An 18,631-nucleotide genomic window follows, 5' to 3' on the forward strand; every position below is an offset into this window, starting at 1 on the left:
CCCAGATGAGCACCAGATGTCAAAAAAGAAAGAATATACTTAATAGAACTGCATCGGTAGGATCTTGTTGGATTTACAAAAGATTAAGCTCATTGACAACCATGCACTTACATTAAAAATCTCTATAGATCATTCACAACTTTTTCACCATGGTGAGAGGAGCATTTGAGGCTTTTCTAATACAATGATTATAACTTTCCTACATAACATGCTAATAGAGCCTTAACTTCTCTGTGAGAGCTTCAAAAAATGAGACTCATGGAAGGCTTAGTTTGATCTTGCGGTCTGCATCTTTGCCACAAAATAAGTGATACCCGCTTCTTTGTCAGAACGTTATCTTCAGTACCAAGAGCATTTCCAATTTTTGAAGGAAAAATCTCTAGAAATCTGCAAAAGACGGAAAAATGGTTAAAGGACGTAGCTTAAGAGCACAGTTCTTATATTTAACTTTAACATTATGAAGATCTCAGTCCACAGTGAAAATTAGACATGCAAAAAACAATTAGTTCATCTGCAGCAAGACACAATGCGTAACCTTTGATAACAAAACTACAGGTTTTATCATTATATATCTGATTCACCTCATGAATACCTTCATTTAGTCATACAGGGGACAAATTAATCAACACATGGAGCCTGTGTTTGGAGTTGACGGCCACCTCAAGGCGTTCACGACCGCTAGCGAGATTATAAACAGAAATTATGCTGGTAATGGAGAGTAATAAACATGGTGACTACGCATGTGTCGATCAACAATCCTGAGTCTCATGTCATGCATGTTAAAGATTATTGTTACCATCTTGTATCCATAAGATGGAATAAAGCTTATTCAGTTTGAATTCTGATTGCTATTTTTTTATCATGCAAACTACCACTACATACACCAGAGAACTTTTTTGCATACAAGATGCATGCAAGATCACAAGCATACCATCTATGTGTAAGTAGGTTGCACGCCATTTCGAATCCTCATCGAACTTCACCAATTTTGCTTCAATAATATTGCAATTCACTTTCCTAAATCCTCTACAAGATCCTCGGCATCACAATGCCTCTGATGTCCAAGTGACCAATTTTACAAGCATCCAGGCAAAGTCACCCATGACTGAAATCTTAATCCACGCACCACTAACCTGCACATGAAAGCATTTTCGACAATCAGGGAAAATATACAATGGCATATCTTGACAACGAAAGGAAAGCTACAAGCATGCAATGCTCAGAAGGAACACTACACTCTTCCAGGTTCTCACTGTAACTTAGTTTAGTAATGCACGAGCATGAAACAAATGGCACTAATTCTACCAAATCATGTGTCATTTGCATAAACTATCATGTAGATACTACGTGTAAGATTGAGAAGTTTCTGCTGCAACCAAGAGAGCACCACAGAGGAAAATGGGTGGGCGATCAGAGAGGAAGAAAATGAGAAAGCAATAAGAAGGGAACAAGAGTGGGGGCTAGCGGCCGGGAGAATTGGCGGCGGCTCACCTCGGCTCATCTTGTCTTGTAAGTTTGTGTACCAAACCATGTAGATTATGAGTCGATACAAATGAACATAGAGAGAACTAATCAACTACAAAGGAAATATAAACTCACCAATTTATCCCTCTAAACAAATTGGCAATATCATTCAAAGAAAGTAAGGGGCTAAGCATGTCTAAAATAATTTTAGGAGCATAATTGCAACACCAAATACCACTTCCAATGATTTGGCAAATAAAAACTTACAAGATTATTATTAATACCACTTCCAATGATTTGGCAAATAAAAACTTACAAGATTATTATTAAGGAAAAACTATTTAAATTGAATCACAACATTGTAAAATACAAGCATATTATCACACCATCATATGTTGTAAGAAATACTGTAATCAAAAGCAAGAATGCACTTGAACTGAAACACTGTTATCGTCGTCGTTATTATTGCTACCTAGAAGCATACATGAGGAAATATATAGGCGCTTATGTCTTGCTTCTCTCACATTTAATACTTTACCCTTGAGAGGAAACACACCATAGTAGTGGTCCCTTCCTACTACATCTATGCCAGCCATATGCAAAGAAAACAGGCTGAACTCTTCAGTATGAGAGTGAAATTGCATACAATGGCATTTAATAGGTCCGCGTTACTCACAGCTAGAGCCTTTGTTAAATCTCATTCAGTAAGGATCAAGGTGCACTTGTCATGTTATAAACAACACGTGATAAATTAAAGATGAACATATGGAATAAAAAAGTATGGGTGCCAAGGCATTACTGAATTAATTCATTACACATATAGTCTATAGATTTTGTCAAACAATCAGACATCAGCAGAACAATTTAGAAGAGAGAAGTATATTAAGAAAATATAAATAACCAAAGGAAGCACATAAAAGAATGAGAATCATATCCCTAAACAGAAGTATATTTCAGAAAAAATAATGTAAAACCAAAGTTGTTCGATCAATTCAAGCTCACAGGCTAATATTTGAAACTCCAGCAATACACTTCAGTGCAAATGTATAAGCATTAAATTGGACCAATTCAGTTCACATGGTTTGAAAAACTGCCGTCAGTGGTAATCTTTTAAATGCATACTTGATTAGTTTTATAAAGCTTAGGAACTAAAATCTGGGTAACCACCAGAGATACACTTGCTCGCAGAAATAATTTGGTAACTACAAAGTGGATTTTTCCTCTCAACTCATCAGATAACTTGTCTGCATGAAACAAAACAAAAACTTAAATCCCCAAATATCTATAGGTCAAAGAAGGGGGGTGACAACTCAGAGGACTGAATGAGTAACCCATGATACACCTTCTCTACTCATCGAAAAATGGTTTATGTCCCAACTTATGTTACCTCTCAAATCGATACATAGGTTAGGTTTTCTGGGTTGGAATAGATAAACATATTCAAATATAGTGTGCAGCCCATGAATAAAATGCTTATGAATTTCTCTAGTGCCTTTTCATATTAGCTTTCCATGTCATTTATCAGGCAATATGTTATATAGTGCCATTTCGTAGCAGCTGAGCTTCCACATCACAGAGCACAGAAATTCTATTGAAACACTGCTCTATCTCAACATGGATTAGAACACACAGCAGACCGAAACTTCCACATCTAAAAACACATCAGACCAAACTACTTGGACATACAAAACAAACGAGAATTAGAAAGTGGTCCTAAGAAAAAAAATTACAGAATGTACAACTGTACATGCAGCAATGAGAACACAAACAAGCATATATTGTAAACTTCAAATAACCTCTTCGGGTAGGACACTTAGTCTCATGATCTCTCAAAACTACAGACTCACAGAAATCACACACTGAGAAGAACACAACGAACAGAAAGAAGTAAAAATTGATTGGAACTTACACTCCCATGCGCTCCCCACCCGCGCCCTTGCGGCTTCCTCCAGTGGAAATTTACTGGCAGAGAAACAAAGTGGAAATTAAACCACAGGATTAGGGTTGCTCACATCCTCCCATGCGCCAGCAGCTATCTCGCGGCTTCCTCCATTGGAAGATTGGTATTAGACACATCATTGACTCACTCAAACCCACGCACGACACTCAGAATTGGATCTGAAACACAAGCTGCACCTCAATGGGGTGCTATGGCTGCTGCCACTCTCCACGGCTAGGAGAGGCGCTGGCTTCTCCCCGTTGGTGCACCCAATTTCCACGCCTCCTCGTCCGCGTCAGCTACTACTGCCTACTTCCCAGGACGAATTTTCTCCGTCTTCTTCCTGACTGCCGCGGTTCCGGGCAGAATACGTGGAAGTGGAACACTCGATCGGCAGAAAATAAAATACAAATCCTCAACAAAAAGATAAGACTCAGTAGTCAGTACGGCACCTGCACACCCACCCACCACAGAGCCGCCACGACCACCACAAGGCGGCCGACATCGAGGCCAGCCGCCACATTGCCCCGCCTGCCCGCCGATCACCACGCTGACTGCTCACCGAATCGCCCGAACTAAATAGAACGGGAAGTTGGCCGCCAGCACCGAGGGAAGCCGCTCGCCAGGCACTAATCTCGCTCAAGACTTGAAACATTTTTTTTCCAAAAATATATGAAAGGAACGGGAGTGGAATCTCCTCCTAATCCCCACGACCAGCTAACCGATCGGCGAAAAGTAAAATTACTACGGCACCAGTAGAATTTTACGTCAGTAGAGCTATGTGTTGGTTTATTTGAGCCCGTGTCCGCCAGTCTATCGACCAGGGTGAGGAATAAGTTATTCTTCACCCATATATATACCACGGCATAGATTTGTACATATATATCAATGCATGTGAGTTGCTATGTTGACTATACTCACCAAAGACAAAGACAAGATGCCTCTGCCTTTGACATTAAAACCATTATGCCACAGTTACTTTGGATCAAATTTGCATCGGAATAATAGTATTTGCACTGGTTAACTGCATTATGTGCAGCCACAAGAATCAAGTCTCTCTCGTCAAAAAATCATGTATTAGGCAGTGCCACGAATGTTGAAGTTTGTTGCATAATTTTTCCTTTAGCAACAGAGCCCTGTGTCACTTTTTGTGCTTCACCAGTCCCTGCCAATCAAAAGCGGCAATCCGATAAGGCATTTCCATGAACACTTTTGCAATCACTAATTGAAATATACAAGGTGATAAAATTGTTCACGTATTTGCACAACAACCAGAGAGTATAATAAAAGTAGAAGTTCTCTACCTGGAATCAAAAAGTTTGATCTCTTGTAGGTCCTTAATGGAGATGAATTTTCTTGAAGGGCATCCCACTGGTCACTTGGCATTCTTAGGCACTATGCATGCATCGTACTGCCCCTCATATCCCAGACTTGACTCATGTCGTATGAAGGTGACTCTGAACACAGACCATAAGAAACAAGGCTTGCAAACAAAAAGCATGAAAAGCAAAGTTTGAATCTGGAGTTCACATCCATAAGCCTTCTAGCCATCAAGTGTCAACTGCTACTGCTATCCGGCCACTACTATTTAAACCATGGACACTATACCATCCAAAAAGTTGCTCCCAGCCAAACCTATTGTTACTCCAATATCAGGTTTCTTCACTCAAAAAAAGTCAACCTTGCTGCACAACAATCTGATGAAAGCCCACGTCAACAAAAGAACATCGAATTGCAGACTTCAGCATGCAGCCGTGGCAATTCCAGGATTGTTGCTGCTGCTACTGACGAAGGGACACCACTCCCAGATGAAGTATCAGCAAACTCCTCAAATTTTATGAACGAACATGAATATGATTTCCGCATCTTCTCTCAACTCTGAAGTAAAATAGAACAAAGATGCATCAATACTGGAATTCACCGCTTATAGGAAGCATTAGTTCTCTTCTATGTCACTAGTTCATACCATTGGAAGTAGCTTAGCTCTCACCCTCTGTTATACGACAACCTATCCATGTTCATAAGAAGGCAAGGCTCCTCTCTGTCTACTCTGCACGTATGTGCACGCATTATCTGACTACACGGTATTCATGGATGACGGATCATCAGCACTAAAGAGAGGACACTTCGAAATACAGCTCGGCATAATTAGTGTACCACTCGCACCTAGACTTCCCATCTTCCAAGATTTTGATGGAACAAGCTTCTTCTTCGTGAGCATCAGAGTCTTGCGTCTCGAAAATAACAATAGAGAAGGCACTGCTATCAGTTAACAACTTTTAAACAAGAGTGAAATATGACAGTTAAAGAATGAAGAGCTGCCAACTTACACATTTTTAAGCAAATCACTTAACGAGGCACTTTGATAGCACACAAATCTTTCAATTTCTCAATTCTTAAAACCGATATTGCATTTTCAGGAGCAAAATTTGGTTCTTCCAACACGCAAAAGAGAAATAGGAGACCACGGCATAGATTTGGATAAATAGATCACATGATACTGATGAGGTAGGTAAAATTCATGAGGAACCAATTCCCAACACTAAGTTCAGGTTAAACAACACCCTTAAATCTGACCTAAACACACTTATATCTTAGTTAGAATTTTGGAGGTGCAACAGAAACCTGAATTGAGAGGAAAACAATTCTTGCCTTATCAATTTTGTCTTGCTCCTCCTCCCTCACGTACTCAAATCCAAGATCCTCCACTCCAACTACAAGTAATCATCATTCAGACATGAGAAGTGCAGACCAACGTATATGGGAGAGAAAGAGTAGATCATGGGAGAAAGAAAGAGATGTACCTACATGCCGACCAGAGACAGGGACGAGGATGGACTGGGACGGGAGTCGCTGCAGCCGGCGTCGTGGTCAAGCGGCTTGGTGGACTCAACGGCGTAGGCGGCCCTGATGGCCTGGTGTGAGCTGCCACGTGCGTCGGGGCATGACTCCAGGCCGACGGCCTCGGTGACGCGCGAGAGCGGGCAGGAGGCGTCAAGGATGAGCGCCAGGGGCGCCGGAGCCGCGCCGGCGTCCATGACGGCGCCGTGCGCTTGCGACAGTGGCGGCTAGGGTTAGGCACGGGCGCACAAGGAGGAGGCGAGCGTCGAATCGAGTTGGTGGAGGAGATAGGCCGGATCGAGGAGAACATGAGGGAGTGCTGGGCGGCGCCGGAGACCGCCGGCAACGGCCGGAATCGGCCGGCGGCCGAGAGAGGATCGAGAGAGAGAGAGAGCGCTCGAGAGAAACGGGAGGGATAGGCGTGCCTGCGAGGCCATTTCTTTTTCCTCTTTCCTTGCATAGTAAAAACGCACAGTAAAATCAACACAGAAAAGTGGACAGGTGGAGTACGCGAGCTAGCGCCCTTGATGCGCACGTTAATGTTTTGGATGGATGATTATGGTGTGACTATCGATTCCTCATGTAATGAAATTTTATCACGGATTAGAGTGAGAGAACTTGTGCAAGCAACGCATACGGAGGCGGCTGTAGCGGAAGTTGTGACAAATGCCTCATCAATGGTTTCAGCAGTGGGGGCTGCCGGGCAAGAGGCTGATGTGCCCCTGGGAGCCGTGGGAGGGGATGCAGGAGAGGTGGTTGTTGTATCTTCTCTTGTTGCTGCGTCCAGGCGGTGAGGCGAGTGGCCAATGCGGTGAGCTCCAGGGGAGTTGGCCTTTGTAATCAAATTATATAATGCACTATTTGTTTTAAAACCTCTCTCGCTTTGGCCATTTTGATAGGCATACACAACCTATGGAGTACATTTTGTTGGGGAACGCAGTAATTTCAAAAAAATTCCTACGCACACGCAAGATCTATCTAGATGATGCATAGCAACGAGAGGGGAGAGTATTGTCCATGTACCCTCGTAGACCGAAAGCGGAAGCGTTATGACAACACGGTTGATGTAGTCGTACGTCTTCACGATTTGACCGATTCTAGCACCGAAGGTACGGCACCTTCGCGATCTGCACACGTTCAGCTCGGTGACGTCCCACGAACTCTAAATCCAGATGAGGTCAAGGGCGAGTTTCGCCAGCACGACGGCGTGATGATGGTGATGATGAAGTTACCGACGCAGTGCTTCGCCTAAGAACTACAACGATATGACTGAGATGGAAATCTGTGGAGGGGGGCACCGCACACGGCTAAACAATCAACTTGTGTGTCTATGGGGTGCCCCCCTTCCCCGTATATAAAGGAGTGGAGGAGGGGAGGGTCGGCCCTCTCATGGCGCTCCCAAGGGGAGTCCTACTCCCGGTGGGAGTAGGATTTCCCCTTCCCTAGTTGGAGTAGGAGAGGGAGGAAGGAGGAGAGAGGGAGAAGGAAAGGGGGGCCGCCGCCCCACCCCAATTCGGATTGGGCTTGGGGGGGGGGGCGCCCCCACCTTGGCATCCTCCTCATCTCTCCCACTAAGGCCCATTAAGGCCCAATGACTCTCCGAGGGGTTCCGGTAACTCCCCGGTACTCCGGTAAATGCCCGAACTCATTCGGAACAATTCTGATGTTCAAACATAGCCTTCCAATATATCGATCTTTATGTCTCGACCATTTTGAGACTCCTCGTCATGTCCGTGATCATATTCGAAACTCCGTACTACCTTTGGTACATCAAAACACATAAACTGATAATACCGATCGTCATCGAACGTTAAGCGTGCGGACCCTACGGGTTCGAGAACTATCACTAGTAGAAAAAGGGCCTTTATTGGAGGTCCACCTTTAGTCCTGGTTGGTAACACCAACCGGTACTAAAGAAATTTTATGATTTTTTTTAATTTTTTTATTTTCAAATTTCTGAATTATTTTAACCTCTAATCTCTAATCACCCCTCATCACTGCTCAATTTAACCTCTAATCTCTAATCACCCCTCATCATTCCAAATCATCTAATTTCCTGAATGGTCACCCATCCTCTCACTACTCCAGTCTGAGCACGCTTAACTTCCGGGTTCTATTCTCCCTCGTTTCCAAGTCTGCACTTGTTGTTTTCCTGACAATAGTGAGATGTCAATCCTATTAACCCTCGGGAATTTAGCTTGAGCATGAAGTCACACATTTCACTGTTTGAGTTTGAAACTATTGTTCTAAAAAACAATATTAATTTAGTAACATTAATATTTCTTGAATAAGTAGTTTGACCACAGTTTGACCATAGTTTGACCAATGTTTGACCAAAATTCAAAAAACTGAAATAATTATTTAGTAACACTAATATTTCTTAAATAAGTAGTTTGACCATTGTTTGACCATGGTTTGACCAGATTTGACCAAAATTCAAAAAAACTGAAATAATTATTTAGTAACACTAGTCTTCTTGAATAATTATTTAGTAACACTAATACTTTTTGAATAAGTAGTTTGACCAGATTTAACAAAAATTCAATAAAAAACTGAAATTTGAGCATAACTTTTTTTCCTTGTAGATATGACCGAGACTCACTCCTGGTCAATAACCAATAGCGGAACCTGGATGCTCATATTGGTTCATACATATTCTACGAAGATCTTTATCGGTCAAACCGCATAACAATATACGTTGTTCCCTTTGTCATCGGTATGTTACTTGCCCGAGATTCGACCGTCGGTATCTCAATACCTAGTTCAATCTCGTTACCAGCAAGTCTCTTTACTCATTCTGTAATGCATCATCCCATGACTAACTCATTAGTCACATTGCCTGCAAGGCTTGTAGTGATGTGCATTACCAAAAGGGCCCAGAGATACCTCTCTGATACATTGAGTGACAAATCCTAATCTCGATCTATGCCAACTCAACAAACACCATCGGAGACACCTGTAGAGCATCTTTATAGTCACCCAGTTACTTTGACGTTTGATAGCACACTAAGTGTTCCTCCGGTATTCGAGAGTTGCATGATCTCATAGTCATAGGAACATGTATAAGTTATGAAGAAAGCAATAGCAACAAACTAAACGATCATCGTGCTAAGCTAACGGATGGGTCAAGTCAATCACATCATTCTCTAATGATGTGATCACGTTAATCAAATGACAACTCATGTCTATGGTTAGGAAACTTAACCATCTTTCATTAACGAGCTAGTCAAGTAGAGGCATGCTAGTGACACTCAGTTTGTCTATGTATTCACACAAAAGTTTCCGGTTAATACAATTCTAGCATGAATAATAAACATTTATCGTGATATAAGAAAATATAAATAACAACTTTATTATTGCCACTAGGGCATATTTCCTTCACATTTGCTGGGAGCAAATTGACGTGGTAGCACCCGAGGAAACAATTAAACTAGATTTTACTATTCATGATTTGCTTGCTCTAAATCCTATGCAGCATTTCGATAGGTGTTGGGTGGCGTCTGTAGATCATTCTGAGAGGATCTTATTAGGATGTAGCCGCGATTCTTGCGATGTGGTCACTTGGGATCAATGTTCCCATTTTTTGTGGGCAATCATTAGACGTCGTGCGATGCTCAAGGAGTGGGTGGTGGTGGATGTATGGCTCCGCTGACCACGTGCACTCTAGGTTTCTTGGGGAAATCCAAGACCTGCTTGGGTCGATTTCCAGGCGTAATCTTCCTGTGGTTGTAGGTGGCGAGTTTAATTTAATCCGCTTAGGGGTAGATAAAACAACGCAATTGTTGATTGGCCTCGTGTGCTTTAACAATGCTATCGCCCTCGATTGCACTCAGGGAAGTAGCCAGATCGGGTGCGAGATACACTTGGACAAACAAACAACTCTCTCCCATTCGTAGTGTTTTAGACAGGGTTTTCATCTCCTCGGAGCAGAAGGTGTTTTTTCCTTTATGTTCTTTGATTGCCGAAACACAAACTGGCTCTGATCATGTGTCGCGTGTGCTCTCATTCAGGAAGGAGCATATTAGGCGTAGTCCAAAGTTCTTCTTTGTAACGGCATGGTTCGAAGTTGATGGCTTCTTTTAATTGGTGACTGCGTGCAGTTGTGGTGGTAGGCAGCAACAAGGCCGCATAGAGTTCTGGACGACGGCTGATGCCAATATTAGGGCCTTCCTTCGTGGCTGGCGAGCCTATCTAGATCGCGATGAAAAACTTATGAGAGATAGGTTGGTCGATGAGCTCGACAACATTTGATGCGCGGGCTAATCAACTTGTCTTCTCATAGGCAACATGGGCCCATAAGTACACACTAGAAAACCAAGTACTGACTATCTTGTGTGCCAAAGAGGAGTACTGGCGGCGTCGAGGTGGTGTTAAGTGGGTCACTCAAGACGACGTGAGTACATCCTACTTTCACGCTTACGCGAACGGGCGTAGGCGCGTAAGTGATCTATTTTGCGGTTACAATCGGAGAAGAGCTCATGGTACGTCAGGATTATATCCATACTAATTTTATATTAACCTGATGAGCATAGCTGAGTCCAATCCGTTGAGTGTGCGTCATAATTTGTGAGATCAAGCAGACAGAGTCTCGCAACTTGAAAACGGTGTCCTCGACGTTGTGGTCTATGAAAATATACACCGACACAGGTCTGGACGGTTGGCCTATTGCTTTCTTTCATAAATTTTGGCTCATCTTATAGGACGTAATGTTTGCTATTTTCAACGGTTTTGCCCTAGGTATGGTCGACATATCTCACCTCATCTTTGGGGTGATCTCTTTTATTCCCAGTGTTGGAAATATGCCCTAGAGGCAATAATAAATTGATTATTATTATATTTCCTTGTTCATGATAATCGTTTATTATCCATGATATAATTGTATTGATAGGAAACTCAGATACATGTGTGGATACATAGACAACACCATGTCCCTAGTGAGCCTCTAGTTGACTAGCTCGTTGATCAATAGATGGTTATGGTTTCCTAACCATGGACATTGGATGTCGTTGATAGCGGGATCACATCATTAGGAGAATGATGTGATGGACAAGACCCAATCCTAAGCCTAGCACAAGATCACGTAGTTCGTATGCTGAAGCTTTTCTAATGTCAAGTATCATTTCCTTAGACCATGAGATTGTGCAACTCCCGGATACCGTAGGAGTGCTTTGGGTGTACCAAACGTCACAACGTAACTGGGTGACTATAAAGGTACACTACGGGTATCTCTGAAAGTGTCTGTTGGGTTGGCACGAATCGAGACTGGGATTTGTCACTCCGTGTAAGCGGAGAGGTATCTCTGGGCCCACTCGGTAGGACATCATCATAATGTGCACAATGTGATCAAGGAGTTGATCACGGGATGATGTGTTACGGAACGAGTAAAGAGACTTGCCGGTAACGAGATTGAACAAGGTATCGGGATACCGACGATCGAATCTCGGGCAAGTATCGTACCGATAGACAAAGGGAATTGTATACGGGATTGATTAAGTCCTTGACATCGTGGTTCATACGATGAGATCATCGTGGAACATGTGGGAGCCATCATGGGTATCCAGATCCCGCTGTTGGTTATTGACCGGAGAACGTCTCGGTCATGTCTGCATGTCTCCTGAACCCGTAGGGTCTACACACTTAAGGTTCGATGACGCTAGGGTTATAAAGGAAGCTTGTATGTGGTTACCGAATGTTGTTCGGAGTCCCGGATGAGATCCCGGACGTCACGAGGAGTTCCGGAATGGTCCGGAGGTAAAGATTTATATATGGGAAGTCCTGTTTTGGTTACCGGAAGAGTTTCGGGGTTTATCGGTAATGTACCGGGACCACCGGGAGGGTCCCGGGGGTCCACCAAGTGGGGCCACCTGCCATGGGGGGCCACATGGGCTGTAGGGAATGCTCCTTGGTCTACATGGGCCAAGGGCACCAGCCCCACTAAGGCCCATGCGCCTAGAAGGGAGAGGGGGCAAACCCTAAGGGTAGATGGGCCCTAAGGCCCATATACCCTGCGCCTCCCTCTCCTCCCCCTTGTGGCCGCCACCCCTTGGCCATCTAGGGCTGCCGCCCCCCCTAGGGGTGGGAACCCTAGAGGGGGCGCAGCCCCTCCCTTCCCCTATATATATGAGGCCTAGGGCTGCCCCAAAACACACGTGATTTGATCTCTGGTTGGTGCAGCCCTGCATCTCTCTCTCCCTCCTCTTCTGTGGTGCTTGGCGAAGCCCTGCAGGATTGCCACGCTCCTCCACCACCACCACGCCGTTGTGCTGCTGCTGGATGGAGTCTTCCTCAACCTCTCCCTCTCTCCTTGCTGGATCAAGGCATGGGAGACGTCACCGGGCTGTACGTGTGTTGAACGCGGAGGTGTCGTGCGTTCGGCACTTGGTCATCGGTGATTTGAATCACGACGAGTACGACTCCATCAACCCTGTTCACTTGAACGCTTCCGCTTAGCGATCTACAAGGGTATGTAGATGCACTCTCCTTCCCCTCGTTGCTAGTTTCTCCATAGATAGATCTTGGTGACACGTAGGAAAATTTTGAATTTCTGCTACGTTACCCAACAGTGGCATCATGAGCTAGGTCTATTGCGTAGATTCTATGCACGAGTAGAACACAAAGTAGTTGTGTGCGTTGATTTTGTTCAATATGCTTGCCGTACTAGTCTTATCTTGATTCGACGGTATTGTGGGATGAAGCGGCCCGGACCAACCTTACACGTACTCTTACGTGAGACCGGTTCCACCGACAAACATGCACTAGTTGCATAAGGTGGCTGGCGGGTGTCTGTCTCTCCCACTTTAGTCGGATCGGATTCGATGAACAGGGTCCTTATGAAGGGTAAATAGCAATTGGCATATCACGTTGTGGCTTTGCGTAGGTAAGATGCGTTCTTGCTAGAAACCCATAGCAGCCACGTAAAACATGCAAACAACAATTAGAGGACGTCTAACTTGTTTTTGCAGGGTATGCTATGTGATGTGATATGGCCAAAGGATGTGATGAATGATATATGTGATGTATGAGATTGATCATGTTCTTGTAATAGGAATCACGACTTGCATGTCGATGAGTATGACAACCGGCAGGAGCCATAGGAGTTGTCTTAATTTATTTATGACCTGCGTGTCAACATAAACGTCATGTAATTACTTTACTTTATTGCTAACCGTTAGCTGTAGTAGTAGAAGTAATAGATGACGTGACAACTTCATGGAGACACGATGATGGAGATCATGATGATGGAGATCATGGTGTCATGCCGGTGACGATGATGATCATGGAGCCCCGAAGATGGAGATCAAAAGGAGCAATATGATATTGGCCATATCATGTCACTATTTGATTGCATGTGATGTTTATCATGTTTATACATCTTATTTGCTTAGAACGACGGTAGTAAATAAGATGATCCCTCATTAAAATTTCAAGAAGTGTTCTCCCCTAACTGTGCACCGTTGCTACAGTTCGTCGTTTCTAAGCACGCCGTGATGATCGGGTGTGATGGATCCTTACGTTCACATACAACGGGTGTTGACGAGCCTAGCATGTACAGACATGGCCTCGGAACACATGCAAAACACTTAGGGTTAACTTGACGAGCCTAGCATGTACAGACATGGCCTCGGAACACAGAAGACCGAAAGGTCGAGCATGAGTCGTATAGAAGATACGATCAACATGAAGATATTCACCGACATTGACTAGTCCGTCTCACGTGATGATCGGACACGGCCTAGTTGACTCGGATCATGTAATCACTTAGATGACTAGAGGAATGTCTATCTGAGTGGGAGTTCATAAGATGAACTTAATTATCCTGAACATAGTCAAAAGGATTTTGCAAATTATGTCGTAGCTCACGCTATAGTTCTACTGTTTAGATATGTTCCTAGAGAAAAATTAGTTGAAAGTTGATAGTAGCAATTATGCGGACTAGGTCCGTAAACTGAGGATTGTCCTCATTGTTTCATAGAAGGCTTATGTCCTTAATGCACCGCTCAGTGTGCTGAACCTCGAACATGGTCTGTGGATGTTGCGAACATCGAACATACACGTTTTGATAACTACACGATAGTTCAGTTAAACGGTTTAGAGTTGAGGCACCAAAGACGTTTTGAAATGTCGCGAAGCATATGAGATGTTTTGAGGGCTGAAATTGGGATTTCAGGCTCGTGCCCACGTCAAGAGGTATAAGACCTCCGACGGTTCTTCTAGCCTACATACTAAGGGAGAAAAGCTCAATTGTTGAGCTTGTGCTCAGATTGTCTGAGTACAACAATCGCTTGAATCAAGTGGGAGTTGATCTTCCAGATGAGATAGTGATGTTTCTTCGAAGTCATTACCACCAAGCTGCTAGAGCTTCGTGATGAACTATAATATATCAGGGACATATATGATGATCCTTGAGATATTCGCGATAGTAGAAATCAAGAAGGAGCATCAATTGTTGATGGTTTGTGAAACCGCTAGTTTCAAGAAGGGCAAGGGCAAAAAGGGATACTTCGTGAAACGGCAATTCAGCTGCTGCTCTAGTGAAGAAACCCAAGGTTGAACCCAAACCCGAGACTAAGTGCTTCTGTAATAAGGGGAACAACCACTGGAGCAGAATTACCCTGGATACTTGGTAGATTAGAAGGCTGGCAAGGTCGATAGAAGTATATTGGATATACATTGTGTTGATGTGTACTTTACTAGTACTCCTAGTAGCACCAGGGTATTAGATACCGGTTCGGTTGCTAAGTGTTAGTAACTCGAAATAAAAGCTACGGAATAAACGAGGACTAGCTAAAGGTGAGCTGACGATATGTGTTGGAAGTATTTCCAATGTTGATATGATCAAGCATCGCACGCTCCCTCTACCATCGAGATTGGTGTTTGCGTTGAGCATAGACGTGATTGGATTATGTCTACCGCAATACGGTTATTCATTTAAGGAGAATAATGGTTACTCTATTTATTTGAATAATACCTTCAATGGTCTTACACCTAAAATGAATGGTTTATTGAATCTCGATCGTAGTGATACACATGTTCATGCCAAAAGATAGTAATGATAGTACCACCTACTTGTGGCACTGCCACGTAAGTCATATCGGTATAAAACGCATGAAGAAGCTCCATGTTGATGGATCTTTGGGCTCACTCGTTTTTGAAAAGTTTGAGACATGCGAACCATGTCTATTGGTAGATATGCATGAAGAAACTCTATACAGATGGATCGTTTGGACTCACTTGATTTTGAATCACTTGAGACATGCAAATCATACCACATGGGCAAGATGACTGAAAGCCTCGTTTTCAGTAAAATGGAACTAGAAAGCAACTTGTTGGAAGAAATACATTTTGATGTGTGCAGTCCAATGAGTGCTGAGGCATGTAGTGGATATCGTTATGTTTTTACTTCACAGATGATTTGAGTAGATGTTGAGTATATTTACTTGATGAATCACGAGTCTGAATTATTGAAAGGTTCAAGTAATTTCAGGGTGAAGTTGAAAGATCGTCGTGACAAAAGGATAAAAGATCTATGATATGATCATAGAGATGAATATCTGAATTACGAGTTTGGCACAGAATTAAGACATTGTGGAAATTGTTTCACAACTGATACAGCCTGGAACACCATAGTGTGATGGTGTGTCCGAATATCATAACTGCACCCTATTGGATATGATGCATACCATGATGTCTCTTATCAAATTACCACAATAGTTTATGGGTTAGGCATTAGAGACAACCACATTCACTTTAAATAGGGCACCACGTAATTCCGATGATATGACACCGTATGAACTATGGTTTAGAGAAACCTAAGCTGTCATTTCTTAAAAGTTTGGGGCTGCGACGCTTATGTGAAAAAGTTTCAGGCCAATAAGCTCGAACTCAAAGCGGATAAATGCATCTTCATAGGACACCCAAAAACAGTTGGGTATACCTCCTGTCTCAGATCCGAAAGCAATAAAGGATTATTTCTAGAATCGGGTCCTTTCTCGAGGAAAAGTTTCTCTCGAAAGAATTGAGTGGGAGGATGGTGGAGACTTGATGAGGTTATTGGACCGTCACTTCAATTAGTTTATAGCAGGGCACAAAGAGTTGTCCCTGTGGCACCTACACCAATTGAAGTGGAAGCTTATGATATTGATCATGAGACTTCGGATCAAGTCACTCCCAAACCTCGTGGGGTGACAAGGATGCGTACTACTTCAGAGTGGTACGTAATCCTGTCTTGGAAGTCATGTTGATAGACAACAATGAACCTACGAGCTATGGAGAAGCGATGGTGGGCCTGGATTCCGATAAATGGCTCGGGGCCATAAAATCCGAGAAAGGATCCATGTATGAAAACAAAGTGTAGACTTTGGCAGAACCGCTCGATGGTCGTAAGGCTGTTGAGTACAGATGGATTTTAAAAGGAAGACAGACAATGATGGTAAGTGTCACCATTGAGAAAGCTCGACTTGTCGTTAAGGTGTTTCCCGACAAGTTCAAGGAGTTGACTACAATGAGACTTTCTCATTCGTAGCGATGCTAAGAGTCTGTTGGAATTATATTAGCAATTGCTGCATCATTTATGAAATCTTGCAGATAGGATGTCAAAACATTGTTTCCTCGACGATTTTTGAGGAAAGGTTGTATGTGATACAACCGGAAGGTTTTGTCAATCCTGAAAAGATGCTAATAAGGATGCAAAGCTCCAGCAATCCTTCTGAGGACTGGAGTGAGCATCTCGGAGTTGGAATGTACACTTTGATGAGATGATCAAAGATTTTGGGTTTATACAAAGTTTATGAGAAACTTGTATTTCCAAAGAAGTGAGTGGGAGCACTATAGAATTTCTGATGAGTATATGTTTTAACATATTGTTGATCGGAAATGACGTAGAATTTCTGGAAAGCATATAGGGTTATTTGGAAAGTGTTTTCAATGGAAAACCTGGATTAAGCTACTTGAGCATTGAGCATCAAGATCTATAAGGATAGATCAAAACGCTTAATGGTACTTTCAAATGAGCACATACCTTGACATGATCTTGAAGGTGTTCAAGATGGATCAGTCAAAGGAGTTCTTGCCTGAGTTGTAAGGTATGAAGTTAAGACTTAAAGCTCGACCACGGCAGAATAGAGAAAAAGGACGAAGGTCGTCCCCTATGCTTAAGACGTAGGCTCTATAGTATGCTATGCTGTGTACCGCACCTGAAGTGTGCCTTGCCATGAGTCAGTAAAGGGGTACAAGAGTGATCCAAGAATGGATCACAGGACAGCGGTCAAAATTATCCTTAGTAACTAGTGGACTAAGGAATTTTCTCGATTATGGAGGTGGTAAAAGAGTTCGTCGTAAAGGGTTACGTCGATGCAAAGCTTAACACCCATCCGGATAGCTCTGAGTAGAGATACCGGATACATATAATGGAGCAACAATTTAGAATAGCTCCAAGTAGAACAGTTATTTGGAATAGCTCCAAATAGAACGTGGTAGCTGCATCTAGGAGATGACATAGAGATTTGTAAAGCACACACGGATCTGAAAGGTTCAGACCCGTTGACTAAAACCTCTCTCACAGGCAACATGATCAAACCCAGAACTCTTTGGGTGTTAGTCACATGGCGATGTGACCTGTGAGTGTTAATCACATGGCGATGTGAACTATATTATTGACTCTAGTGCAAGTGGGAGACTGTTGGAAATATGCCCTAGAGGCAATAATAAATTGATTATTATTATATTTCCTTGTTCATGATAATCGTTTATTATCCATGCTATAATTGTATTGATAGGAAACTCAGATACATGTGTGGATACATAGACAACACCATGTCCCTAGTGAGCCTCTAGTTGACTAGCTCGTTGATCAATAGATGGTTATGGTTTCCTAACCATGGACATTGGATGTCGTTGATAGCGGGATCACATCATTAGGAGAATGATGTGATGGACAAGACCCAATCCTAAGCCTAGCACAAGATCACGTAGTTCGTATGCTGAAGCTTTTCTAATGTCAAGTATCATTTCCTTAGACCATGAGATTGTGCAACTCCCGGATACCATAGGAGTGCTTTGGGTGTACCAAACGTCACAACGTAACTGGGTGACTATAAAGGTACACTACGGGTATCTCTGAAAGTGTCTGTTGGGTTGGCACGAATCGAGACTGGGATTTGTCACTCCGTGTAAGCGGAGAGGTATCTCTGGGCCCACTCGGTAGGACATCATCATAATGTGCACAATGTGATCAAGGAGTTGATCACGGGATGAAATTGTTACGGAACTGAGTAAAGACTTGCCCGGTAACGAGATTGAACAAGGTATCGGATACCGACGAGTCGAATCCTCGGGCAAGTATCGTACCGATAGACAAAGGGATTGTATACGGGATTGATTAGTCCTTGA

General features: G+C 43.1%; 1 protein-coding gene across 9 annotated transcripts; it reads right to left on the reverse strand.

Annotated features, from left to right (window-relative positions):
• Positions 1-19: 19 nt before the first annotated feature.
• On the reverse strand, positions 20-6,769 carry LOC125539172. Of its 9 annotated transcripts, none has more exons than XR_007296706.1 (7): positions 6,208-6,729; positions 5,570-6,117; positions 5,370-5,444; positions 4,708-5,281; positions 3,374-4,568; positions 932-1,133; positions 20-387 (listed from the first exon to the last, which is right to left on the reverse strand). XR_007296706.1 is itself a non-coding variant. In XM_048702545.1 (6 exons), exons 1-5 carry the CDS (start codon positions 6,702-6,704, stop codon positions 1,044-1,046), a joined length of 759 nt encoding a protein of 252 aa, XP_048558502.1. In that variant the 5' UTR covers positions 6,705-6,769; the 3' UTR covers positions 20-387; positions 932-1,043. The 9 variants fall into 9 exon arrangements, 1 of the variants encoding a protein (XP_048558502.1); XR_007296703.1 differs by having other exon boundaries at positions 5,370-5,453; XR_007296705.1 differs by having other exon boundaries at positions 5,370-5,476.
• Between the last annotated feature and the right edge of the window lie 11,862 nt (positions 6,770-18,631).

This window comes from Triticum urartu, chromosome 2 (assembly GCF_003073215.2).
Source record: "Triticum urartu cultivar G1812 chromosome 2, Tu2.1, whole genome shotgun sequence".
NCBI classification, from domain to species: Eukaryota; Viridiplantae; Streptophyta; class Magnoliopsida; order Poales; family Poaceae; genus Triticum; species Triticum urartu.